Source organism: Phyllobates terribilis, unplaced genomic scaffold (genome assembly GCF_046119375.1).
Source record: "Phyllobates terribilis strain yellow unplaced genomic scaffold, ASM4611937v1 Scaffold_43__1_contigs__length_10536358, whole genome shotgun sequence".
Taxonomy (NCBI): Eukaryota; Metazoa; Chordata; class Amphibia; order Anura; family Dendrobatidae; genus Phyllobates; species Phyllobates terribilis.
Genome location: NW_027362803.1, coordinates 7,379,567 through 7,407,548, shown reverse-complemented (window position 1 = coordinate 7,407,548; position 27,982 = coordinate 7,379,567). Strand labels below are relative to the sequence as shown.

Below are 27,982 nucleotides of genomic sequence, written 5' to 3'. Positions count from 1 at the left end.
TCGCCACACATAAAACAAGTCTTCACACAGCAAAATTGATGGGAAAATATAAAAGTTATGGGTCTAAGAAAAAGGAAATGCAAGCCAAATTTTACTTCTTTTATTTTTTACAAACTACATCAAGTGTAGCAGGTTTGTGAGTTGGTGTTCAATCTAGGCCTTAATAAGTCACCCCTTAGCCATGTATCATAAAGGGATTGAGGCTTTTTACATACATGTTGAAGTAGATATGAGTGTGAAAATACGTGTGCCTCACTCAGTGAAAGTTGGAGAACTTTCTAGGGTTTTTCTCCATTGCCCTTTTTTAATGGGCCCTATGTCCTTTTACATTTATCCTCACATTGTACTGGGTGTTTTGGTGGGACTAATTCTAACAATAAATGGTAATTCATTGAGATGATTCCCACTGTATTGTCTAATGTTGTGTATTATTTTATTCAGAGGCCGATCACCTGTCACCTCCAGTGACTCCACATGGTAAGTGTTTCTCAACTGCAAGAATCATTGTGAGGCCATTCAACTGCCCTTTACATCTTATCTGTGTCACCATTCATTGACTGTGTCATCCCTACACCTTTCTGTTTCTATAGGTTAAACCCCCTAAGGATAAGTTCCCACAATGAGTTTTTGGTGAGTTTTTCATGCTATGTATTTTCGCTGATCAGTAACCGCAGCATCTTACAGTTCCAGCAAAGTGGATGGAATTTATAAAAATCTTTTATACTTTCTTGATTATTTTTTTTTCATTCAGCGTAAACCGACCTGTGGTGCATTTTTTTAATCTGTAACATGTTAATTTCTCTTGCGGGGACGCTTTGTTTTATGTGCAGATTTTCCCCATCAAATGGCAATAGATGTAAAAAATGCATAGCCAAATATTATGAAGTATCAAAAACAAAAGAGACCAAAACAGCAGCGTCACAAACCAGGATAAAAACGCATTTAAAAAACACTCAAAAATTCAAGGGAAAACAAAATGTAACCTACCCTAGTTTGCGGATTACACTCTCTGACAGAAGTTATGTCGCTTATCCATGTTATGTAAATAAAAGCTTATAACCTGATGTTAAATTCATCCATTGGTTTTATAAATTACTCTTTTGAAAGCTGAAACCCTCCCAAATTTGGTTTAGGTTAAGAAAATAAATTGGCATCAATGCTGAAATATTGATCATTTAATGAACACAGAATGGTCAGATTTTGGCAAGACAAAAGTTTTGCCGCCTGGTCATATAATGCACCCAATCCTAGTTTACATCCTCACCAGTGCTCAGTAAATGATCGGTTAATTAGTGGGTGTGTATAAAAAGAAACCCAGCACCCCAGACCTTCACTTGAACTGCAACTTGGGCTCTGACAACATGGCAAAAATCCACCCTGCGACCAAAGCTTTGATTATCAAGAGGCTGAAGCCCAGATCCACTGCAGAGGTGGCTGGCACCTTTAATGTGTCTCAGCGTCAGGTACAAAGAATAAAAAAAAGATTTGAAGAGACTGGAGATGTGTTTGACAAGCCCAGGTCCGGCAGACCCCGCAAGACAACTGCTCAGGAGGAACGTTTGTTGGTTAGAAAATCCAAAGCAAGCCCCTCCTCCACTGCAGCAGAGCTCCAACAGGCCTGGTCACCTCAAGTCCCTGTGTCAACTAGAACAGTTTGTAGGATTCTGTGTCGAAATGGCCTCCATGGTCGAATCAGTGCCCAGAAGCCAGCACTTAACAAAAGGCAAATAAAAAACCGTGTGGCATTTGCAAAGTCCCACAGCCTGCTAAACAGATGGACGCTGGAAAAGTGGCAGAAGGTGGATTTCTCTGATGAATCTTCGGTGGAATTACACCACAGCCGCCGCAAATACTGCAGGAGACCTACTGGAGCCCGTATGGATCAAAAATACACCCAGAAAAACAGTTAAATTTGATGGTGGAAAGATCATGGTCTAGGGTTACATTCAGTATGGGGGTGTTCGAAACATTTGAAAGGTGGAAGGCAATATCAGTAGCCTAAATATCAAGAAGTATTAGCTACCTCTTACATTCCAAATCATAAAAGGGGTCAAATTCTGCAGCAGGATGATGCTCCATCTCGTACATCCATATCTACAACAAAGTTCCTCCAGGCAAAAAAGATGAAGGTGCTCAAGGACTGGCCAGCCCAGTCTCCAGACATGAACATCATTGAGCATGTTTCGGGTAGGGTGAAAGAGGAAGCTTGGAAGACAAAACCAAAGAATCTTAATGAACTCTGGGAGGCATGTAAGACTGCATTCTCTGCTATTCCTGATGACTTCATTAATAAATTGTATGAATCATTGTTGAACTGCATGGATGCAGTCCTTGAAGCTCATGGAAGTCACACAAAATATTAAATATGACTCTAATAGCGCCACAACTTCATTCACCAATGTTATGCAACATACAGTACAGACCAAAAGTTTGGATACACCTTCTCATTTAAAGATTTTTCTGTATTTTCATGACTATGAAAATTGTACATTCACACTGAAGGCATCAAAACTATGAATTAACACATGTGGAATTATATACTTAACAAAAAAGTGTGAAACAACTGAAAATATGTCTTATATTCTAGGTTCTTCAAAGTAGCCACCTTTTGCTTTGATGACTGCTTTGCACACTCTTGGCATTCTCTTGATGAGCTAGTCACCGGAAATGGTTTTCACTTCACAGGTGTGCCCTGTCAGGTTTAATAAGTGGGATTTCTTGCCTTATAAATGGGGTTGGGACCATCAGTTGTGTTGTGCAGAAGTCAGGTGGATACACAGCTGATAGTCCTACTGAATAGACTGTTAGCTGCTTTTTTCTTGCCATAATACAAATTCTAAGTAAAGAAAAATGAGTGGCCATCATTACTTTAAGAAATGAAGGTCAGTCAGTGCGGAAAATTGGGAAAACTTTGAAAGTGTCCCCAAGTGCAGTTGCAAAAACCATCAAGAGCTACAAAGAAACTGGCTCACATGAGGACCGCCTCAGGAAAGGAAGACCAAGAGTCACCTCTGCTTCTGAGGATAAGTTTATCCGAGTCACCAGCCTCAGAAATCGCAGGTTAACAGCAGCTCAGATTAGAGACCAGAATTCTAGCAGCAGACACATCTCTTCAACAACTGTTAAGAGGAGACTTTGTGCAGCAGGCCTTCATCGTAAAATAGCTGCTAGGAAACCACTGCTAAGGACAGGCAACAAGCAGAAGAGACTTGTTTGGGCTAAAGAACACAAGGAATGGACATTAGACCAGTGGAAATCTGTGCTTTGGTCTGATGAGTTCAAATTTGAGATCTTTGGTTCCAACCACCGTGTCTTTGGCGGACGCAGAAAAGGTGAACGGATGGACTCTACATGCTTGGTTCCCACCGTGAAGCATGGAGGAGGAGGTGTGATGGTGTGGGGGTGCTTTGCTGGTGACACTGTTTGGGATTTATTCAAAATTGAAGGCATACTGAACCAGCATGGCTACCACAGCATCTTGCAGCGGCATGCTAGTCCATCCGATTTGCGTTTAGTTGGACCATCATTTATTTTTCAACAGGACAATGACCCCAAACACACCTCCAGGCTGTGTAAGGGCTATTTGACCAAGAGGAAGAGTGATGGGGTGCTACGCCAGATGACCTGGCCTCCACAGTCACCAGACCTGAACCCAATCGAGATGGTTTGGGGTGAGCTGGACCGCAGAGTGAAGGCAAAAGGGCCAACAAGTGCTAAGCATTTCTGGGAACTCCTTCAAGATTGTTGGAAGACCATTTCCGGTGACTACTTCTTGAAGCTCATCAAGAGAATGCCAAGAGTGTGCAAAGCAGTCATCAAAGCAAAAGGTGGCTACTTTGAAGAACCTAGAATATAAGACATATTTTCAGTTGTTTCACACTTTTTTGTTAAGTATATAATTCCACATGTGTTAATTCATAGTTTTGATGCCTTCAGTGTGAATGTACAATTTTCATAGTCAAGAAAATACAGAAAAATCTTTAAATGAGAAGGGGTGTCCAAACTTTTGGTCTGTACTGTATATCAATAAAGTTTTGTCAAGGCCAAATACCAGGAAGTATCAAAAACATAGTAGCTTTATTTAAAGCATGACACACCAAAAAAAGACAAAAAAAGGTCGAAGAGCGTCAAACACGCAATAAAAACTTATGTAAAAAAACCACAAAAATGCTCATTGTGGGATCGTAGTCTAAAAGAGATGAATGGGAAAAGCATAATTAGGCTATGTGCGCACGATCAGTAAAATTTCTGCACTTCTTGGCAGTAAAAACGCTGCTGAAAATCCATGATGCGTATTTGTCTGCTGATTTGGCATTCGTTTTTTCCAATACATTGTATAGGAAAAACGCAGGCCGAAACGCATAAAGAGTGGACATGCTGCTTCTTTTTCTGCTCATGAAATTCAGTTAGGAAAAATTCTGATCATATGCACAGAACTTGCAAAATGTCATAGGAAATGCTGGGATAAGGTGTGCAATGCGTGTTTGGTCTATTTCTGCGCGGAAAAAAAACAAAAAATGCACCAAAAACGCAATGTGTGCACATAGCCTATTAGTTGTTACATCTAAGGCTATCTTCGCACACACTGTTTTTGCAGCATTTTTATTTTGCAGAAAGCAGCTGCTTTTTACAGTAGCTGCCCTGTGCTGAATCAGCTCTGGTGTCACTGTCCTCGCTTCCAAACATATGAGGAAGGGAGGGCATCGACTAGCAGCTGGGTCTGAAGGTGAAGAGGGGGATGATTTCTGCAGGGACAAGAGACTCCCTGATGTTACATAGAACAGAGAAAAGAATTAAAGGGAATCTGTCCCCCCATGGGTGATATCAGACCTCCAGTATGGCCATACAGGTTATAGAAAAGGAAATCTATACATACCTGTATGGCCCATATTACAGGTCTGATTGCAGAGAAATCTGTTATTATAAACTGCGTTTAACACAGGCTTGGTGTCCCCGGGACGCCAAGAAATCCCCGCCTATCTGTTTGTTTATTAATCCGGTAAATCCCTACCTACGTGCTTAGTTACCATATCCCCCCCCTCCCCTGCACAGGGCCCTGTGACAGGTCCTGGGACGCGCACTGTGCTCCCTGACTTCCGGGCATGCGCAAAGCGCCACTCATATAAAGCGCTCTTTGCTTCATTCTGGCCCCGTCTACTTGTGCTCTGCTCTGCAGGTGTCTATTGCGCAGGCACCGAGAGGTGACACTGACTCCCCGGGACTTGCGCTATAGACACCTGCAGAGCAGAGCACAAGTAGACTGGGCCGGGATGAAGCTAAGCACGCTGTATGTGAGCGGAGCTTTGCGCATGCCCAGAAGTCAGGGAGCACAGTGCACGTCACAGGGACATGTGACGTGCAGGGAGGGGGGGGGGGATATGGTAACTAAGCATGTAGGCGGGGATTTCTGGGATTACTTAGAAGGTAGGCGGGGATTTCTGGGATTACTTAGAAGGTAGGCGGGGATTTCTGGGATTACTTAGAAGGTAGGCAGGGATTTCTGGGATTACTTAGAAAATAGGTGGGGATTTCTGGGATTACTTAGAAGGTAGGTGGGGATTTCTGGGATTACTTAGAAGGTAGGCGGGGATTTCTGGGATTACTTAGAAGGTAGGCGGGGATTTCTGGGATTACTTAGAAGGTAGGCGGGGATTTCTGGGATTACTTAGAAGGTAGGCGGGGATTTCTGGGATTACTTAGAAAATAGGCGGGGATTTCTGGGATTACTTGGAAGATAGGTGGGGATTTCTGGGATTACTTGGAAGATAGGTGGGGATTTCTGGGATTACTTAGAAGGTAGGTGGGGATTTCTGGGATTACTTAGAAGGTAGGCGGGGATTTCTGGGATTACTTGGAAGGTAGGCGGGGATTTCTGGGATTACTTGGAAGATAGGTGGGGATTTCTGGGATTACTTGGAAGATAGGTGGGGATTTCTGGGATTACTTAGAAGGTAGGCGGGGATTTCTGGGATTACTTAGAAGATAGGCGGGGATTTCTGGGATTACTTAGAGGATAGGCGGGGATTTCTTCTCGTTTCCCGGACGCAAAGCCTGTGCAAAACTGAGTTTATAAAAGCAGATTTCTCTGCAATCAGACCTCTACTATGGGCCATACAGGTATGTATAGATTTCCTTTTCTATCACCTGTATGTCCATAGTAGAGGTCTGATATCACTCAGGGGGGACAGACTCCCATCAGACCTCTACTATGGCCATACAGGTAGGTATAGAGTTACATTTCTATCACTTGTATGTCCATAGTAGAGGTCTGATATCTCCCAGGGGGGACAGATTCCCATCAGACCTCTACTATGGGCCATACAGGTAGGTATAGAGTTACATTTCTATCACCTGTATGTCCATAGTAGAGGTCAGATATCTCCCAGGGGGAACAGATTCCCATCAGACCTCTACTATGGCCATACAGGTAGGTATAGAGTTACATTTCTATCACTTGTATGTCCATAGTAGAGGTCTGATATCTCCCAAGGGGGACCGATTCCCATCAGACCTCTACTATGGGCCATACAGGTATGTATAGATTTCCTTTTCTATCACCTGTATGCCCATAGTAGAGGTCTGATAAATCCAAAGTGGTGACAGATTCCCTTTAACTGGGTAGAAAGGCAAAATGAGCCATTGTAGGTACACAGTGCTGTATAACATGATGACTGCAATATACTAACAGGATAAAAACTCTCATGGGAGGAGGAGTGCCTCTTTAAACATGTATGGTAGGCAAATCTCGAATGTAACCTGCACCCAAAATAACGCAGCAAAACCCACATTTTGAACCAGTGTTTTCACTGCTGAGAGATCATGGTGCAAAAACACTGTATAATGTAAGAGCCTAGTAATGAAATAGCCTCTTACATATATATCCTTACCTAACTCAGACTGCAAAAGTATAGAGGGATATGAATAAATAGATGCAGATAAATAGCAATTCATATGTAAATAGCAAAACATTTTATCACAAACATATGGGTAAAGTGCTAGTGCTATAAACAATTCTAATGTGAAAGGAGTTAGGCTAGCTATTGCATAGTGGTACATTACATGATGGGACCACAAGAAAATGGCTGCCATTCTCCTGCCTTGAGGACAGATTTTTAAATGAGAAGCTTTACCCAGGTTACTGTAACTAGGGCAACACAACGACGTCACTCTACCCATATATGGGCACTGCACAGCAGAAAATGAAAGGGAGCTGACTAAGTGAAGGGGTGTGGCCAGGCAGCTAACGTTACCACCTGCATTCAGGAAAATAACGGAGACAGGAAGTGCAGGCAACAAAGAGGAGGTGCCGGTAACAAAGAGGAGGTGCAGGTAACGGGCTTGTGCTGCAGGAGGAGTGGAGCGTACCACTCCGGGAGCAGAATAGGGGCTCGTCTGCGGGATGGCCACAGGGAGAGCAGAATGGGCGATGGAGTGCAGGAGCAGTGGGTTGTAGTGTCCTCAGGTTTGGAAGATGTCTCTCTGCCTCCATGTATGCCACAGCAGGAGGAGACTGTAGTGTCTGCATGATTTACCACTGAGAAGTGACCATAGGTCTGTCTGTGATATATCACATGGGAAGCAAAGTGTGCTGGTGCAGCAGGAGTGGGATGTAGTGTCCTGTCTGTAGGATTGATGATGCAGCGTCCTGTCTGTAGGATTGATGACGCAGGGAGAGTGGGATGTAGTGTCCTGTCTGTAGGATTGATTACGCAGGAGGAGTGGGATGCAGTGTCCTGTCTGTAGGATTGATGACGCAGGAGGAGTGGGATGCAGTGTCCTGTCTGTAGGATTGATGACGCAGGAGGAGTGGGATGCAGTGGCCTGTCTGTAGGATTGATTACGCAGGAGGAGTGGGATGCAGTGTCCTGTCTGTAGGATTGATGACGCAGGATGAGTGGGATGCTGGTTCTTGTCTGTAGGATTGATGATGCAGTGTCCTTTCTGTAGGATTGATGACGCAGGAGGAGTGGGATGTAGCGTCCTGTCTGTAGGATTGATGACGCAGGATGAGTGGGATGCTGGTTCTTGTCTGTAGGATTGATGATGCAGTGTCCTTTCTGTAGGATTGATGACGCAGGAGGAGTGGGATGTAGCGTCCTGTCTGTAGGATTGATGACGCATGAGGAGTGAGATGCAGCGTCCTGTCTGTAGGATTGATGACGCAGGAGGAGTGCGATGCAGTGTCCTGTCTGTAGGATTGATGACGTAGGAGGAGTGGGATGCAGTGTCCTGTCTGTAGGATTGATGACGCAGGAGGACTGGGATGCAGTGTCCTGTCTGTAGGATTGATGACGCAGGATGAGTGGGATGCTGGTTCTTGTCTGTAGGATTGATGATGCAGTGTCCTTTCTGTAGGATTGATGACGCAGGAGGAGTGGGATGTAGCGTCCTGTCTGTAGGATTGATGACGCAGGATGAGTGGGATGCTGGTTCTTGTCTGTAGGATTGATGATGCAGTGTCCTTTCTGTAGGATTGATGACGCAGGAGGAGTGGGATGTAGCGTCCTGTCTGTAGGATTGATGACGCATGAGGAGTGAGATGCAGCGTCCTGTCTGTAGGATTGATGACGCATGAGGAGTGAGATGCAGTGTCCTGTCTGTAGGATTGATGACGCAGGAGGAGTGCGATGCAGTGTCCTGTCTGTAGGATTGATGACGTAGGAGGAGTGGGATGCAGTGTCCTGTCTGTAGGATTGATGACGCAGGAGGACTGGGATGCAGTGTCCTGTCTGTAGGATTGATGACGCAGGAGGAGTGGGATGCAGTGTCCTGTCTGTAGGATTGATGACGCAGGATGAGTGGGATGCTGGTTCTTGTCTGTAGGATTGATGTTGCAGTGTCCTTTCTGTAGGATTGATGACGCAGGAGGAGTGGGATGTAGCGTCCTGTCTGTAGGATTGATGACGCAGGATGAGTGGGATGCTGGTTCTTGTCTGTAGGATTGATGATGCAGTGTCCTTTCTGTAGGATTGATGACGCAGGAGGAGTGGGATGTAGCGTCCTGTCTGTAGGATTGATGACGCATGAGGAGTGAGATGCAGCGTCCTGTCTGTAGGATTGATGACGCAGGAGGAGTGCGATGCAGTGTCCTGTCTGTAGGATTGATGACGTAGGAGGAGTGGGATGCAGTGTCCTGTCTGTAGGATTGATGACGCAGGAGGACTGGGATGCAGTGTCCTGTCTGTAGGATTGATGACGCAGGAGGAGTGGGATGCAGTGTCCTGTCTGTAGGATTGATGACGCAGGATGAGTGGGATGCTGGTTCTTGTCTGTAGGATTGATGATGCAGTGTCCTGTCTGTAGGATTGATGACGCAGGAGGAGTGGGATGTAGCGTCCTGTCTGTAGGATTGATGATGCAGGAGGAGTGGGATGCAGGTTCTTGTCTGTAGGATTGATGACACAGGAGGAGTGGGATGCAGTGTCCTGTCTGTAGGATTGATGATGCAGGAGGAGTGGGATGCAGGTTCTTGTCTGTAGGGTTGATGACGCAGGAGGAGTGGGATGCAGTGTCCTGTCTGTAGGATTGATGACGCAGGAGGAGTGGGATGCAGCGTCTTGTCTGTAGGATTGATGACGCAGGAGGAGTGGGATGCAGCGTCTTGTCTGTAGGATCGATGACGCAGGAGGAGTGGGATGCAGCATCCTGTCTGTAGGATCGATGACGCAGGAGGAGTGGGATGCAGCGTCCTGTCTGTAGGATTGATGACGCAGGATGAGTGGGATGCTGGTTCTTGTCTGTAGGATTGATGATGCAGTGTCCTTTCTGTAGGATTGATGACGCAGGAGGAGTGGGATGTAGCGTCCTGTCTGTAGGATTGATGACGCAGGATGAGTGGGATGCTGGTTCTTGTCTGTAGGATTGATGATGCAGTGTCCTTTCTGTAGGATTGATGACGCAGGAGGAGTGGGATGTAGCGTCCTGTCTGTAGGATTGATGACGCATGAGGAGTGAGATGCAGCGTCCTGTCTGTAGGATTGATGACGCAGGAGGAGTGCGATGCAGTGTCCTGTCTGTAGGATTGATGACGTAGGAGGAGTGGGATGCAGTGTCCTGTCTGTAGGATTGATGACGCAGGAGGACTGGGATGCAGTGTCCTGTCTGTAGGATTGATGACGCAGGAGGAGTGGGATGCAGTGTCCTGTCTGTAGGATTGATGATGCAGGATGAGTGGGATGCTGGTTCTTGTCTGTAGGATTGATGATGCAGTGTCCTTTCTGTAGGATTGATGACGCAGGAGGAGTGGGATGTAGCGTCCTGTCTGTAGGATTGATGACGCAGGATGAGTGGGATGCTGGTTCTTGTCTGTAGGATTGATGATGCAGTGTCCTTTCTGTAGGATTGATGACGCAGGAGGAGTGGGATGTAGCGTCCTGTCTGTAGGATTGATGACGCATGAGGAGTGAGATGCAGCATCCTGTCTGTAGGATTGATGACGCAGGAGGAGTGCGATGCAGTGTCCTGTCTGTAGGATTGATGACGTAGGAGGAGTGGGATGCAGTGTCCTGTCTGTAGGATTGATGACGCAGGAGGACTGGGATGCAGTGTCCTGTCTGTAGGATTGATGACGCAGGAGGAGTGGGATGCAGTGTCCTGTCTGTAGGATTGATGACGCAGGATGAGTGGGATGCTGGTTCTTGTCTGTAGGATTGATGATGCAGTGTCCTTTCTGTAGGATTGATGACGCAGGAGGAGTGGGATGTAGCGTCCTGTCTGTAGGATTGATGACGCAGGATGAGTGGGATGCTGGTTCTTGTCTGTAGGATTGATGATGCAGTGTCCTTTCTGTAGGATTGATGACGCAGGAGGAGTGGGATGTAGCGTCCTGTCTGTAGGATTGATGACGCATGAGGAGTGAGATGCAGCGTCCTGTCTGTAGGATTGATGACGCAGGAGGAGTGCGATGCAGTGTCCTGTCTGTAGGATTGATGACGTAGGAGGAGTGGGATGCAGTGTCCTGTCTGTAGGATTGATGACGCAGGAGGACTGGGATGCAGTGTCCTGTCTGTAGGATTGATGACGCAGGAGGAGTGGGATGCAGTGTCCTGTCTGTAGGATCGATGACGCAGGAGGAGTGGGATGCAGCGTCTTGTCTGTAGGATTGATGACGCAGGAGGAGTGGGATGCAGCGTCTTGTCTGTAGGATTGATGATGCAGTGTCCTGTCTGTAGGATTGATGACGCAGGAGGAGTGGGATGCAGTGTCCTGTCTGTAGGATTGATGATGCAGTGTCCTGTCTGTAGGATTGATGATGCAGTGTCCTGTCTGTAGGATTGATGATGCAGTGTCCTGTATGTAGGATTGATGATGCAGTGTCCTGTCTGTAGGATTGATGATGCAGTGTCCTGTCTGTAGGATTGATGATGCAGTGTCCTGTCTGTAGGATTGATGATGCAGTGTCCTGTCTGTAGGATTGATGATGCAGTGTCCTGTCTGTAGGATTGATTACGCAGGAGGAGTGGGATGCAGTGTCCTGTCTGTAGGATTGATGACGCAGGAGGAGTGGGATGCAGTGTCCTGTCTGTAGGATTGATGATGCAGTGTCCTGTCTGTAGGATTGATGATGCAGGAGGAGTGGGATGTAGCGTCCTGTCTGTAGGATTGATGATGCAGGAGGAGTGGGATGCAGGTTCTTGTCTGTAGGATTGATGACGCAGGAGGAGTGGGATGCAGTGTCCTGTCTGTAGGATTGATGATGCAGGAGGAGTGGGATGCAGCTTCCTGTCTGTAGGATTGATGACGCAGGAGTAGTGGGATGCAGTGTCCTGTCTGTAGGATTGATGACGTAGGAGGAGTGGGATGCAGTGTCCTGTCTGTAGGATTGATGACGCAGGAGGACTGGGATGCAGTGTCCTGTCTGTAGGATTGATGACGCAGGAGGAGTGGGATGCAGCGTCCTGTCTGTAGGATCGATGACGCAGGAGGAGTGGGATGCAGTGTCCTGTCTGTAGGATTGATGATGTAGCGTCCTGTCTGTAGGATTGATGACGCAGGAGGAGTGGGATGCAGTGTCCTGTCTGTAGGATTGATGATGTAGTGTCCTGTCTGTAGGATTGATGACGCAGGAGGAGTGGGATGTAGCGTCCTGTCTGTAGGATTGATGATGCAGGAGGAGTGGGATGCAGGTTCTTGTCTGTAGGATTGATGACACAGGAGGAGTGGGATGCAGTGTCCTGTCTGTAGGATTGATGATGCAGGAGGAGTGGGATGCAGGTTCTTGTCTGTAGGGTTGATGACGCAGGAGGAGTGGGATGCAGTGTCCTGTCTGTAGGATTGATGACGCAGGAGGAGTGGGATGCAGCGTCTTGTCTGTAGGATTGATGACGCAGGAGGAGTGGGATGCAGCGTCTTGTCTGTAGGATCGATGACGCAGGAGGAGTGGGATGCAGCATCCTGTCTGTAGGATCGATGACGCAGGAGGAGTGGGATGCAGCGTCCTGTCTGTAGGATTGATGACGCAGGAGAAGTGGGATGCAGCGTCCTGTCTGTAGGATTGATGACGCAGGAGGAGTGGGATGCAGTGTTCTGTCTGTAGGATTGATGACGCAGGAGGAGTGGGATGCAGTGTCCTAACTGTAGGATTGATGACGCAGGAGGAGTGGGATGCAGCGTCCTGTCTGTAGGATTGATGACGCAGGAGGAGTGGGATGCAGCGTCCTGTCTGTAGGATTGATGACGCAGGAGGATTGGGATGCAGCGTCCTGTCTGTAGGATTGATGACGCAGGAGGAGTGGGATGCTGCGTCTTGTCTGTAGGATTGATGACGCAGGAGGATTGGGATGCAGCGTCCTGTCTGTAGGATTGATGACGCAGGAGGAGTGGGATGTAGCGTCCTGTCTGTAGGATTGATGACGCATGAGGAGTGAGATGCAGCGTCCTGTCTGTAGGATTGATGACGCAGGAGGAGTGCGATGCAGTGTCCTGTCTGTAGGATTGATGACGTAGGAGGAGTGGGATGCAGTGTCCTGTCTGTAGGATTGATGACGCAGGAGGACTGGGATGCAGTGTCCTGTCTGTAGGATTGATGACGCAGGAGGAGTGGGATGCAGCGTCTTGTCTGTAGGATCGATGACGCAGGAGGAGTGGGATGCAGTGTCCTGTCTGTAGGATTGATGATGTAGCGTCCTGTCTGTAGGATTGATGACGCAGGAGGAGTGGGATGCAGTGTCCTGTCTGTAGGATTGATGATGTAGTGTCCTGTCTGTAGGATTGATGACGCAGGAGGAGTGGGATGTAGCGTCCTGTCTGTAGGATTGATGATGCAGGAGGAGTGGGATGCAGGTTCTTGTCTGTAGGATTGATGACACAGGAGGAGTGGGATGCAGTGTCCTGTCTGTAGGATTGATGATGCAGGAGGAGTGGGATGCAGGTTCTTGTCTGTAGGGTTGATGACGCAGGAGGAGTGGGATGCAGTGTCCTGTCTGTAGGATTGATGACGCAGGAGGAGTGGGATGCAGCGTCTTGTCTGTAGGATTGATGACGCAGGAGGAGTGGGATGCAGCGTCTTGTCTGTAGGATCGATGACGCAGGAGGAGTGGGATGCAGCATCCTGTCTGTAGGATCGATGACGCAGGAGGAGTGGGATGCAGCATCCTGTCTGTAGGATCGATGACGCAGGAGGAGTGGGATGCAGCGTCCTGTCTGTAGGATTGATGACGCAGGAGAAGTGGGATGCAGCGTCCTGTCTGTAGGTTTGATGACGCAGGAGGAGTGGGATGCAGTGTTCTGTCTGTAGGATTGATGACGCAGGAGGAGTGGGATGCAGTGTCCTAACTGTAGGATTGATGACGCAGGAGGAGTGGGATGCAGCGTCCTGTCTGTAGGATTGATGACGCAGGAGGAGTGGGATGCAGCGTCCTGTCTGTAGGATTGATGACGCAGGAGGATTGGGATGCAGCGTCCTGTCTGTAGGATTGATGACGCAGGAGGAGTGGGATGCTGCGTCTTGTCTGTAGGATTGATGACGCAGGAGGATTGGGATGCAGCGTCCTGTCTGTAGGATTGATGACGCAGGAGGAGTGGGATGCAGCGTCCTGTCTGTAGGATTGATGACGCAGGAGGAGTGGGATGCTGCGTCTTGTCTGTAGGATTGATGATGTAGCGTCCTGTCTGTAGGATTGATAACGCAGGAGGAGTGGGATGCAGTGTTCTATCCATCATATTACAGGAGAACTGGAATTCAGCACCATTTTACATTAACCATCAGTGGACTGTATTCTGTCACCTGTGCCGCTGGTGAAGCAGGGCTCGCTGGAGCATCTGGACGGTATTGCTACTTGCCCAGGCTGGGTTTCTTTTTGCCAGGAACCATACACAAAGTGCTGGGCTTGTGATATTCTACATGAAGTATCCACATCATAGTAATAACTTAGTTGCTGTTGTGTGCCATAGCTATTTAGGTATAATGAAGAATATGTTCTTACAGTTTGGGCTATTATGCTCTTTATGGAAAGAACAAAAACCCCGCTCATGGACCTGGTGATTGGCCTAACTCGGCAGCCATGCAGTCAGACACTGCCCTCATGTAAAGTACTCAATGAACACTCTACCAGGAGGGTTCAAAAGAGAAGGTTGTTGAAATGTATCAGCCTGGACTGGGTTATAAAGCAAACTGGAAGCTCAACACAAAAAAGGCATTGTGAGGAATCAAATAAGCAAGTGTGGAAGTCACAGAATTGGTGCACATACTAGTTAAAGAAGTTGTCCACTACTTTTACATTGATGACTTATCCTTCGGACAGGCCATCAATGTCTGATCGCCCGGGGTCCGAGACCCGGCACCCCCACGATCTCAAATCAATAAGAGATGGATGTGCAGGCCCCCGCGGGGCAGCCACTACAAGCTCAGCAATTAAGTAGTTTCGGCCGGCGGCCTCTGCCGGCAACGGTGACAGCTGATTGGGGGGGGGGGATGGTGTCTGACCCCGGCCAATCAAACAATGATGGCCTGTCCTAAGTATAGGCCATCAATGTAAAAGTAGCGGACAACCTCTTTAATATAGCAAGGAACTATCTTGATTTTCATGTTATGTAATTTGCCATCCACTCTGATTATACTATTCCTTGTTGGCTTACAGCCAGCATTTTAGGAGCTGGAACTTCCTTTCCCTCATTTTCCAGCATGCATTGTCCATTTAAAATGAATGAAACAAACATCTGGGTTGTCCCTGAGCTATGTGATGTACTGTTCTATGGATTGAGGTGTTGTGGAGAATGTGGGTCCCATTATATCAGATGTTATCCAGTAACATTTTTTAAAAACAGGCAGGAAAATGCTTTATCTCACAAAAAGAATCAGCTGTGATCCCCTGCTGTAATATCTGTAGACTCTTTAGCTTCCTCCCCTGCCCAGGAGCTGTGGTATGATCAGACCATGTTCCTGTACCGTCAGACACAACCATTACACAGTACACAGCAGGGACACATTTATAGGATTATCTCAGCACAGAAACATTTTATTTAAACACATCCAATTGTGGAATTTATTATTATTCCAAGATCTATTGATTAAAATGAATTTTAAAATTAACTTTGTTCATGGGAAAACCCCTTGAATGAATTGACCATTTAAATCTTAACTGGTACAGAACATCTTTAAGAAAAGAAAAATTGGAATGTAGGGCAAGATGTTGAACCAGAATACAGAATTAACTGCATATCTAATTAGCTCAAGAGATAAAAATATGAGATATATAATTTATTTATTTTGCTGTATCTCTTACAGGCTGAGGGGTCATGATGGATGGAGTGAGGAAGGATAACATGGAGATGATACTAAAGTTTACCCTTAAGATTATATATTTGCTGACTGGTGAGGTGAGGCTTCTGAAGAAATGAGACCAACATCAGATCATTACAGGTTATGCTGTTAGATAATATTTTATATCCTCTTTTTTGGAACTTAGAATTATGGACCATTAAAGAAGTCAAGTAAACATATGAAGGCTTTGTGCAAACCGCACATCTCAAGTGGTTGGAGTGGAAACCAGAGCCCAATGGAGCCTCCACCTCACGCACTGACCGAAGAGAAGAACAATGATCAGAAGAAGATCCTGGCACTCACCAACAAGATCATTGAGCTGCTGACTGGAGAGGTGAGCGCTGCTGGGAATAACAGGACATTATATCTGAGGGGGCAAATAGTTATTGACTGTATCATCATGTGTCAGGTTACTGTAAGATGTCAAGACGTCACTGTCTATTTCTCCATGGAGGAGTGGGAGTATTTAGAAAGTCACAAGGATCAGTACAAAGACTTTATTATGGAGATTCCCCAGCCTGTCAAGTCTCCAAGTACAGGTTAGAGTAATTCACATGTCGCCAGAATACCCCAGCATTTCATATAAACTATGTATTCAGTCATCATGTGTTTCCTACAGATGGATTCAGTAAGAAAAATCTGCCAAAAAATCCAAATCCAAAAGACTATCAAAATGTCTCTGAATTGTCCCAAGATCGTCCGAAGGGTCAAGCTAAAGTGTCATCTGCAAATAAATTAATTCTGAACTCAAAACCAGGTATTGTGGTAAAATATCTGTTACTTCATTACTTAGGATTGTCAAGTTGATAATAGAAAAGAGGAAAATGACTGAGACGTACATGATGCATGGTAAACTTTACAGGGAAGCTTAAAGTTCTAGATGTGTCGAGCACTAAATACAGAAAAGTGTTTTATTCTGTTACTTTTCCCTATAATTATAAAAGGGGAAAAAAGATCAAAGGTCTGAGTCCAGAAACATCTGCTTCAAATAAGACATGGGTTGTGTGTTTGACGATTGCTATCTATGTAATGTTGCTGCTTCTGTTACCCCAAGCCAGTTCTTGCTACAGAAATATCCTTGGCCTATGTTTAGTCCTAACTAGTTATGTTCTCTTTTCCTTTAAAAAGGTTTTATGAGATTGGAAAAAAAAGTATTACTTTCCTGCAGAAAAAGCTCCAAACCTGTCCATGGGATGTGTACTCATTCACTGTGTGTGTGATTCCTACAGTTGGAACCCACAAGAGAAATCCATCAGAGAGATGTTTTAGTTCCAAGGAATGTCCCAAAATTACTTGCTGTACCCCACAGGCTCATCAGGTAACTGGGAATAAATCTTCACCTGACCTGTTTATTATGGTCCATTCGCTTTAGTATGCTTCTATGTTTGATTATTCAGGTTGAAGACCTGAAGATTATTAAAGTTCAAGTTCTAGATGATGAAGAGGAGCTGTATGGAAGGAGTAATCTGGATTATGAGCAGGAGGAAATCTGCCTAGGTTAGAAGAGTGGAACAGTCCCATGTTCATGTTTAGTCTCTTCTCAATTCTGGAAGCCTCATACTGATCTTCTGTCATATTAGTGTATTCTTCACAGCAGTTAGACAATATGGTAAAAATATCCAAAAAGTGTTTTATGCATTAAGCCAATAGTGCGAATTTGTCTTTTACAGATGAATCCATTAAGAGAAGTCCACCAAAAAGTTGTTCTAGTCCTCTGTATGCTAAGGATTCTCCAGCGGAATATAACAATGATGATCCTCAGGTAGCTATGTCACAGGTCTCAACAAGTGTCTGCTTTGATGAACGCATGTACTATAATACTTCTGTTGATTAATGCAAATTTAGGGGGAAGACCAGATTGATATTAAAGTGTGTATTGTGGGAGGAGAAGAAGAGACCTATATGAGGGGAGATCAATATCTTATGGAGGACGACACTTCCACAGATGACAGTCCGAGTGAGTAAGAGTTTCTAAATACAGAACCCAGTTTCCTTCATGGCTGGCCTTATTTCAAACAGTTTTCACTTTCTTTACTATAATTTATTTTTATTTTATATTTACTTATCTTTTTTATTTTTACTCCATGCCATGACAAACATACAATTTTTTTCATGTTATCACTTTCCACAGTATCATATTATATTCCACTATATAACATCGATATATACGAATACAACAAAATACATAGAAGGAAAAAAAGTTATTCCACTCGCTCTCCTCTCCGTCACCAAAGTTGCATTTTCTAACCATTCACCCTCTTGCTTTTTAAATGACTATATGCATTGCTTTTACAATGCGCTCCACCAATCTAATCTAGTTTCTTATCCAGGATTTTTGCCCTTGTAATTCATAATTAGTTTATAGGCCAAAAATAACAAAGTGGATGCCTTGATTTTATGTTAATAATCCTAAGCCTTAAATACATGCTCGTTCTAATTCACTATCCCACGTTTCTAAACAATATATATGTAACTTGGGTACATAGCCATAAAATATATACTATTATCAATTCCAGGGCCTCCACATTTACTACATACCTTATCTTGTCTTCTTTCACTCCTATGGAAAAAATGTATACAATATAGAATTGAAACTGTTACATTCCCTTTAACCCCAACGCTGAATGTTATCATCAGAAAATATGTACTATTCATAATACGTTTTTAGTTATGTTGTGTTTGGGTTTATTTTCTTTTCTAATTTTCTATATTGTCTGTATTAATAAAGTAAAACCCTGAAATCTTGCTGTTTTCACTCTGGGCACAGAGCAGAGCCAGCACAAGACAGAAGCAGGCACCCACCAAGAGTGCCATCCAAAAAATTAAGGTGGCACAATGTATTGAAGGAAAAAAATCTTTTCTACTTTTCCTGCCGATCCATTTAGCACAGACAGGCTTGCAATGCGGTGCAGAAGTGATGGGCTCTCCCTCAGCACTAAAGGGAAGTGGTTGTAGAGCAGAGTCTGTCACAGTCTGTAATTTGTGACTGGGGTCTCCTTAACACTTTCACGCAATGGCAACTTTTGTTTCTCGTCTTTCCTCCCTTTATTCCAAGAGCCATAACTTTTTTTCCCTCAATATAGCCAATTGAGGGCTTGTTTTTTGCAAAACCAGTTGTAATTTTGAATGGCACCATTGATTTTACCATATAGTGTACTGGCAAACAGGAAAAAAAAATTCCAAGTGCGGTGAAATTGCAAAATAACGTGCACTTCCACAATTGCTTTTTATTCACCATGTTCACTATATGGTAAGACTGACCTGGCAATATGATTCCCCAGGTCAGTACAAGTACACCGATACCAAACATGCATAGCTTATTTTTTATTTAAGTGAAAAAAAAATTCTGATATTTCTATGAAATTTTTTTTTTTCATTTTGTCACCATTTTCCAAGACCTCTAGCATCTCTATTTTTCAAGATCTTTGGCCGGGCGATGATTTTTTTCTTATTTTTTTTTTTTGTGCCCTGAGCTGACGTATTTATTAGTACCATTTTGGTGTAGATATGATATTTTGATCGCCCATTATTGCATTTTATTGCAATGTTGCAGTAGCCAAAAAAGCCTAATCTGGCTGTTCGATATTTTTTTATTTTATTTATTCTTTTTATTTATTCTCTCTTTATGCTGTTAATCAATTAGATTCATTTATTTTTATTTTATATTTTGATCAGACTTTTCTGAATGCAGCAATACAAATTATGTGTATTTGTTTGTTTATTTTTTCAATGGGGCAAAAAGGGAGTGTTTTGAACTTGTGTTTTGGGGTTTTTTTTTTTCACTTTTATTTAGTGGTCCCCTTAGGAGACTTGAAGCGGCGATCAAGCGATTGCCTGTGCTATTCATAGCAGTGCTTCAGAATCTTGCATCGGAGCCTGGTCCAAATCTTGCACTGAGGGCCCTTCGGATTTTAGTCACGCCACTGAGCAGAGCAGCAGTTCAGGCAAGATGGTACTGTATGGTCATGTTTTCATCCATATCAGAAATCTGTAATCTCAATGGAATCATTTTTTCCCACCACCCTTGACAGCACCTGAGACACAGGGGAATCTGCCCCATCACTGGACAGGAAGCCAAGAGCCAAAAAAATAAAAAGGCCACTCCCAATTCCTCTTTCAGTGGTTTCCTGTCCTGCAGACAGAGGAGCCTTGAGCAGCCATTCATCATAGAATACCTATAGGGTGTTGTACCGCAACTTCTGGCAAGAATCGCAGTGAGTACATTGACCCAGTTGGGCGCTGAAATATTATCATTCACTTTGGGAAAGTTAGATTTCACGTTTACAGTACCTACTGCCTCAAATTTGATGTTTGGCCTACAACTTCATGCTTTGTGTGGAGCCTGTGGCCTCATGGTTGGTGCCGGGCCTGTGCACTCAGAGTTGATGGTGGCCTGGGGGTTAGTCCTCGTGTTTAGATGCGGCCTGGTGTTGTCTGTATGTCCTGCTATTTCTGCCGTATGGCTTGGCTTGATGTGGCCTTTGCCTGAGTATGACCTTTAGTGATATGCCTTAACTTTAGGCCATGTGGCTTTGCCTAGTTAGCCAGCTGACTCTTGGCTTAGTAGGTCTGTTTTTTCATTACTGCCCCACGATATGTTAGATTTTACCTTTTCTTTGCCTGCAGCTCAGTGTCGCCGAGCTTGGTGAAGGATGAATTCCATATGATACTGGGGTCTGTTGAAAGTAAAGAGGGGGCCAAAATGCAGGTGTGCATTGGGATGTGCATATTGCACTAAATCAAGTCAGCCCTGTTATTTTTCCTATGTTTGGAGGTTTAAAATGAACTAATCAGCATTTTATCTGGTAAACCAACTACATTTAGGTAAAGAAATATTTGGGCACTGACCAAATCTTCGTGATTTGGGTTCTACTTGCATGATTAAAGACGCAGGTCTGAAACGCGTTTGCTGTAGGATATAATATGGTTGGTTGGTGACCTAGGGTGATTTTTTTTTTTTTTTTTTTTACAATAAACATACAAGTTTTTAATTGGATCTGGACGCTGGAACATTACTTTCTCCTATTGGACTTCTGCCACACTGCTGATTCCGAGCATTGGATTGCCACGAGGATGAGCTGACAGTCTTTCTGCTTTTCTTTATCGATAAACATCTATGCCCCAGTTTATCCTCCTGGTTGTAGTTGTAATATGGTCATGGTTGTGCTAAAATGAATAAAACCATAATATGCCCAGTTAATCCTCCTAGTTTGGAACCAAAAAGTGGACTGGTCGTTCCAGTTTTTCCTCCTAGAGTTGTAAGATGGACATGGTCGTGGTAAGCCGAATAAAACCAGAGTAAGTCCAGTTAATCCTCCTTGTTGGAGTCATGAAATGGATTGGACATACTAATACCATTTGGAAATACTAATCTTTCAGTTTTTGGTCAGCATACTTAAGTGTTCACTAAGCCAACGAGTGCAGATTGGTGTTTTTTTTCAACCGCCATAGGGGGTTCTTGTTAAAAATTAATTTGCAAATTGCTAATTAATTATGTTCTAATGTCATAAACAGGGATTCTTTAAGGTTCAAGATATTGGCCATAGCAGGCCTTATTTTAATATAGAAATTGCAACAATATTTAGATTACTGTTTACATTTTTTTGGTCAGATACAGTTGTTTCTTGTTTCTGCTGTCACCCCACTTTGCTCCCTACTCCAGGGCTTAGGCATAACAGGTTCCTTGGATCACTTGACTTCTGCTTCCATTAACATACTAAGTTTGTGTCAGTTCCTCAACACTTTAGTTGTTGGTTAATTGGTTTAACAAGTACAGAATATAAGTAAATGCAGGAAGATAACCAAGCATGCATCTATAGATATAGATCCTCTCCCTTTAAAAAAAAAAAAAGTGAGTTTGTGGACCCTTTCTTTGTCAGAGCTCCGAATCTTATCTAGAACTTTTACTATCTGTTTTTCTTAAGCACTGTCTGTTAAACTAGGATTTTCTTGGGATCTTTCTTGAGGTGTAAGATTTTACAAGTACTCCCTGTCAGAGGATTTCTTTATCGATTCTCAGGTGCTGTCATGAATGAGGGAAAAATGATATCTACTTACGGATAATTTTGATTTTCCCGAAACCCATGACGGCACCCTTATTTATTCTCTCCCGTTGGCTTGTGGTTGTTAAGAATTAAATAGATAAATCTTTACTGAAACAATTAAATTACAATACACCTAATTTATAAATTCAGATAAAGACCTACTTCAGGGATAAATAACAGGTAAGTACAAATAGATTGCGTGTCTTTTTAAGAAGTGTTAATTATCTAAGTATTTAATGTACATAAATGAAACCGAAGAATTTTAAACTCCTAAAAACCCCAAAAAGTGCATAAATAGAAATTATCAAATGGTCTTAGATTAATATGATTATGTATTCATCCGCACAGTATACCGTTTCATAATTTCTATTTATGCACTGTTTTGAATCTATTCATAATGCACCACTAGGTGGAGACATATCACAAATAGATTTGATTCAATTGTTGATGTGAATTTTACATTTAGTGATACAGTGGTGAAAAAAAGTATTTAGTCAGCCACCAATTGTGCAAGTTCTCCCACTTATAAAGATGAGCGAGGCCTGTAATTGACATCATAGGTAGACCTCAACTATGAGAGACAAAATGAGAAAACAAATCCTGAAAATCACATTGTCTGATTTGGAAAGAAATTGTTTTAAAATTTTCTGTAAATCTTCACAAGGTTGGCACACACTGTTGCTGGTATGTTGGCTCCATTCAGATCTCCTCTAGAGCAGTGATGTTTTGGGGCTGTTGCTGGGCAACACAGACTTTCACCTCGCTCCAAAGGTTTTCTATAGGGTTTAGATCTGGAGACTGGCTAGGCCACTCCAGGACCATGAAATGCTTCTTACGAAGCCACTCCTTCGTTGCCCTGGCGGTGTGCTTGGGATCATTGTCATGCGTTTCATCTATAATGCCCTTGCTGATGGAAGGAGGTTTGCACTCAAAATCTCACGATACATGGCCCTATTCATTCTTTCATGTACACGGATCAGTTGTCCTGGTCCCTTGGCAGAGAAACAGCCCAAAAGCATGATGTTGCCACCCCCATGCTTCACAGTACGTACAGTTATATGAAAAAGTTTGGGCACCCCTATTAATCTTAAGCTTAATGTTTTATAAAAATTGGTGTTTTTGCAACAGCTATTTCAGTTTGATATATGTTATAACTGTTGGACACAGTAATGTTTCTGCCTTGAAATGAGGTTTATTGTACTAACAGAAAATGTGCAATCTGCATTCAAACAAAATTTGACAGGTGCATAAGTATGGGCACCTCACCAGAAAAGTGACATTAATATTTAGTAGATCCTCCTTTTGCAAAAATAACAGCCTCTAGTCGCTTCCTGTAGCTTTTAATGATTTCCTGGATCCTGGATGAAGGTATTTTTGACCATTCCTCTTTACAAAACAATTCCAGTTCAGTTAAGTTTGATGGTCGCCGAGCATGGACAGCCCTCTTCAAATGATCCCACAGATGTTCCACGATATTCAGGTCTGGGGACTGGGATGGCCATTCCAGAACATTGTAATTGTTCCTCTGCATGAATGCCTGAGTAGATTTGGAGCGGTGTTTTGGATCATTGTCTTGCTGAAAGATCCATCCCCTGCGTAACTTCAACTTGATCACTGATTCTTGAACATTATTGTCAAGAATCTGCTGATACTGAGTGGAATCCATGCGTCCCTCAACTTTAACAAGATTCCCGGTGCCGGCATTGGCCACACAGCCCCAAAGCATGATGGAACCTCCACCAAATTTTACTGTGGGTAGCAAGTGTTTTTCTTGGAATGCTGTGTTTTTTTGCCGCCATGCATAACGCCTTTTTGTATGACCAAACAACTCAATCTTGGTTTCATCAGTCCACAGGATCTTCTTCCAAAAAGAAATTGGCTTCTCCAAATGTGCTTTTGCATACCTCAGCCGACTCTGTTTGTGGAGTGCTTACAGAAACGGCTTCTTTCGCATCACTCTCCCATACAGCTTCTCCTTGTGCAAAGTGCATTGTATAGTTGACCGATGCACAGTGACACCATCTGCAGCAAGTTGATGCTGCAGCTCTCTGGAGGTGGTCTGAGGATTGTCCTTGACTGATCTCACCATTCTTCTTCTCTGCCTTTCTGATGTTTTTCTTGGCCTGCCACTTCTGGCCTTAACAAGAACTGTCCCTGTGTTCTTCCATTTCCCTACTATGTTCCTCACAGTGGAAACTGACAGGTTAAATCTCTGAGACAGCTTTTTGTATCCTTCCCCTGACCAACTATGTTGAATAATATTTGTTTTCAGATCATTTGACAGTTGTTTTGAGGAGCCCATGATGCCACTCTTCAGATGAGATTCAAACAGGAGAACAACTTGCAAGTGGCCACTTTAAGTAGCTTTCCTCTTGATTGCATACAACTGGCTATGAAGTTCAAAGCTCAATGAGGTTACAAAACCAAAAACAGTGCTTTAGTAAGTCAGTAGAAAGTAGGTAGGAGTATTTAAAACAAGAAAATGATAAGGGTGCCCATACTTATGCACCTGTCAAATTTTGTTTGAATGCAGATTGCACATTTTCTGTTAGTACAATAAACCTCATTTCAAGGCAGAAACATTACTGTGTCCAACAGTTATTACATATATCAAACTGAAATAGCAGTTGCAAAAACACCAATTTTTAGAAAACCTTAAGCTTAAGATTAATAGGGGTGCCCAAACTTTTTCATATAACTGTATGGTGTTCTTTGGAGGTAACTCAGCATTCTTTCTCCTTCAAACACGATGAGTTGTGTTTCTACCAAACAGTTATACTTTGGTTTCATCTGACCATATGACATACTCCCAATACTCTTCTGGATCATCCAAATGCTCTCTAGCAAATTTCAGACGGGCCCAGACATGTAATGGCTTAAGCAGAGGGACACGTCTGGCACTGCAGGATCTACGTCCCTGGCGTCGGAGTGTGTTACTAATGGTAGCCTGTGTAACATTGGTCCCAGTTCTCTGCAGGTCATTCACTAGGTTGTCCCTTGTGGTTCTGGGATTTTTGCTTCTTTAGATCATTTTGACCCCACGGGGTGAGATCTTGTGTGGAGCCCCAGATCGAGGGAGATTATCAGTGGTCTTGTATGTCTTCCATTCTCTAATTATTGCTCCCACAGTTGATTTCTTCACACCAAGCTGCTTGCCTATTGCAGATTCAGTCTTCCCAGCCTGGTGCAGGGCTACAATTTTGTTTCTGGTGTCCTTCGACAGCTCTTTGGTCTTCACCATAGTGGAGTTTGGAGTGTGACTGTTTGAGGTTGGGGACAGGTGTCTTTTATACTGATAACAAGTTCAAACAGGTGCCAGTACTACAGGTAATGAGTGGAGGACAGAGGAGCCTCTCAGGCTATGTGCTCACAATGCAGAAATGCTCTGGATTTTTTCCTGACCGTTTCTGCATCTCCCTGGCAGAAAAAACGCATGCGGGTTGTACATGCGTCTTCCTACCAGGGACATGCGGATGTGATGCGTTCTTCACATGCATTTCCGCAAGCAGGTTGACAAGCGCTTTCCAGGCGATTTTAGCATCACTTGGAAAGTGCTTGACAACTTGGTCACACTATATATATCCATGCAACCGGCATGGATTTATATAGTGTGACCTTAAAGAATGGTAAAAAATCAAAAAATAAATCTATACTTACCTTCTGATGGCCCCTGGAGTCTTGCTTCGCTCCGTCCTGGCTTGCCGGCAGCTCGCGGTACACTGAAGGACCTGCCGTCACATGACTATGGCGTCAGCGCAGGTCCTTCAGTCCACCGCGAGCTGCAGGCAAGCGAAGACAAGGAGAGGGGGGCCGTCAGAAGGTGAATATAATATTTATTTTTTATTTCATTCTTTTTTTTAACAGTTTCTATGTTACCAGGGTCTGGAGAAGAGTCTCCTGTCCTCCACACCCGGGTACCATCCGCACATAGAAACGCATATTATCCGTGTGTGCAAATGTACTGACACGGATAATATGCGTTTCAGTGCAAGTCAATGGCGGCAATTACGCTGCGTGTCCGCAAAATTAATGGACATGCTGCGGATTTTTCCGCAATGATAATCCGCTGCGGAAATTTCCGCAGGATGTGCACAGCACATGCAGATTATCATTGGGGAACATGGCAGGCCTTCTACCATGCGTTTTTTAAGTGTTTCTGCAGCGTTTTTGCCACTGCGGAAACGCTTAAAAAACACATCGTGGGCACACAGCCTCAAAGAAGAAGTAACAAGCCAGAAATCTTGCTTGTTTGTAATTGACCAAATACTTATTTTCCACCAAAATGTGAAAAAAAATTCTTCCCAAATCAGACAATGTGATTTTCAGGATTTGTTTTCTCATTTTGTCTCTCATAGTTGAGGTCTACCTATGATGTCAATTACAGGCCTCTCGCATCTTTTTAAGTGGGAGAACTTGCACAAATGGTGGCTGACTAAATACTTTTTTCCCCATTGTATACTTTTCTCCATATGGCTTTTTAGTCATTTTAAAATTCATCTGTTTCATAACTTATGTACATAAAATACTTAGATCGTCTTTTTAAGTGTTCATTATCTATTTGTACTTACCTGTTATTTATTCCTGCTGTTTGTCTTTTTTATCTGATTTTATATACTAGTGTATTTTAATGTAATTGTTTCAATAAAGATTTATCTATTTAATTTTCTTCTTGTATGGGAGTATTTCCATTGGCTTCATGATTCTTATAAACCCCCATTGATTTATAGGACCTTTTTAGCCTATTTGTGGTTGTTGAGGTTTTGGTCTTTCTCAAAGTGAAGAATGAGCTTGAGTGAATGAATGTATAAATCGTGGTGGTGGTGATGATGATGATTTTGGGCGACTCCTACTTGACTTCTTGGAAACCACTGAAGGTGGGAGTGGCCTTGTTGTTTTTTTTTCTCTTGGTTTCCTGTCCAGTGATAGGGCAGATTCCCCTTTCTCTCAACTGCCGTCATGGGTTTTGGGAAAATCAAGTTACCTGTAAGTATCTATCATTTTCCTGAGTCTTTGAAGGGGTTAGTTTCTAAAATAATGCAATAATTATTTTTACTTTTATTTTGTCTAATTCCTGGCAGGCAGAAACCAGAGCAAAAACAAGTTGAAGAGACGTCTTGATGCATACTCCCACTGCGGAGCAGAAGAGGTGACTAGCAGAGGAAATTTTTTTGAAGCAAATCCTATTGCCTCCAATATACACTCATTCCCTCATGGCTTAGGCCTCTCATATGACTCCACCATACATGGAAGCTTTTCCTGTGATCCATCACATATTACTTACAATTCAGGCCACCTAGTTAATGCAATATATTCAGGTTCCTATCCTCATAATGATTTTACCTTCGCATCTAACTCTGTTGTGAAATCATTTCCATGTCCAGAGTGTGGAAAACATTTCCGATATAAATGGCATCTCAACAAACATCTGAGAATTCACAGAGGTGATAAGCCATATTTGTGCTATGAATGTGGGCTGTGTTTTAAGGAGAAATTTAATCTTGCAAACCATTTAAAGATTCACACAGGTGATAAGCCATTCTTATGCTCTCAGTGTGGGAAAAGGTTTTCCACAAAGTCCAACCTTCTTGAACATCTTCGAGTGCACACAGGAGAGAAGCCATTCCCATGTTCGGAATGTGGGAAATGTTTCAAGAATAAATCTCATCTTGTAGAGCATCAGAGAATACACACTGGGGAGAAACCATTTCCGTGTTCTGAATGCGGGAAAGGCTTTACAAGCAAGTCTAGACTTCTCAAACATGTGCGTGTTCACACAGGGGAAAAGCCATTTTGTTGTCTTCAATGCAATAAAAGTTTTACCCAGAAGGCCCATCTCATTAGACATCAGAAAAGTCGCAATCATTTATGAAGATATAGACTTTCTTTCCACATGTATTAGATAGTTTTTGGACGGAGTAGAATTCTACGTTTTAGTGGTTGTACTGGTCATTGTCCATGTAATTGTCTTCTACTAATAAACAAACTGTTGTGGAAGGAGTATTCTATGAAGTTCATTGCTTCATGTGACTACCTAGGCAAGAGTTAGTGCTAAAGCTGGTTGACGTCTACCAGTACATGGCTCACTAAAATGATTAGTCCCTTGTAGCAATTAAATGAAGGATTTAGGTCTCTCTTAAAATGTGTGTGTGTGTTTATGTATATATGTGTGTATGTGTGT

At 43.5% G+C, this 27,982-nt stretch overlaps 1 protein-coding gene across 1 annotated transcript in view; it reads left to right on the top strand.

The window, feature by feature from the left end:
* LOC141191443 (uncharacterized) overlaps positions 1 to 27,744 on the top strand; it is a 46,838-nt gene extending 19,094 nt beyond the window's left edge. The window contains exons 8-16 of the mRNA XM_073661337.1: positions 15,731 to 15,816; positions 15,906 to 16,094; positions 16,170 to 16,299; positions 16,380 to 16,517; positions 16,990 to 17,078; positions 17,158 to 17,257; positions 17,431 to 17,522; positions 17,606 to 17,717; positions 26,883 to 27,744. Of these exons, the coding sequence (XP_073517438.1) occupies positions 15,731 to 15,816; positions 15,906 to 16,094; positions 16,170 to 16,299; positions 16,380 to 16,517; positions 16,990 to 17,078; positions 17,158 to 17,257; positions 17,431 to 17,522; positions 17,606 to 17,717; positions 26,883 to 27,673 (1,727 nt within the window). The 3' untranslated portion in view covers positions 27,674 to 27,744. The remainder of the gene's footprint in view (positions 1 to 15,730; positions 15,817 to 15,905; positions 16,095 to 16,169; positions 16,300 to 16,379; positions 16,518 to 16,989; positions 17,079 to 17,157; positions 17,258 to 17,430; positions 17,523 to 17,605; positions 17,718 to 26,882) is intronic.
* The last annotated feature ends 238 nt before the right edge of the window (positions 27,745 to 27,982 follow it).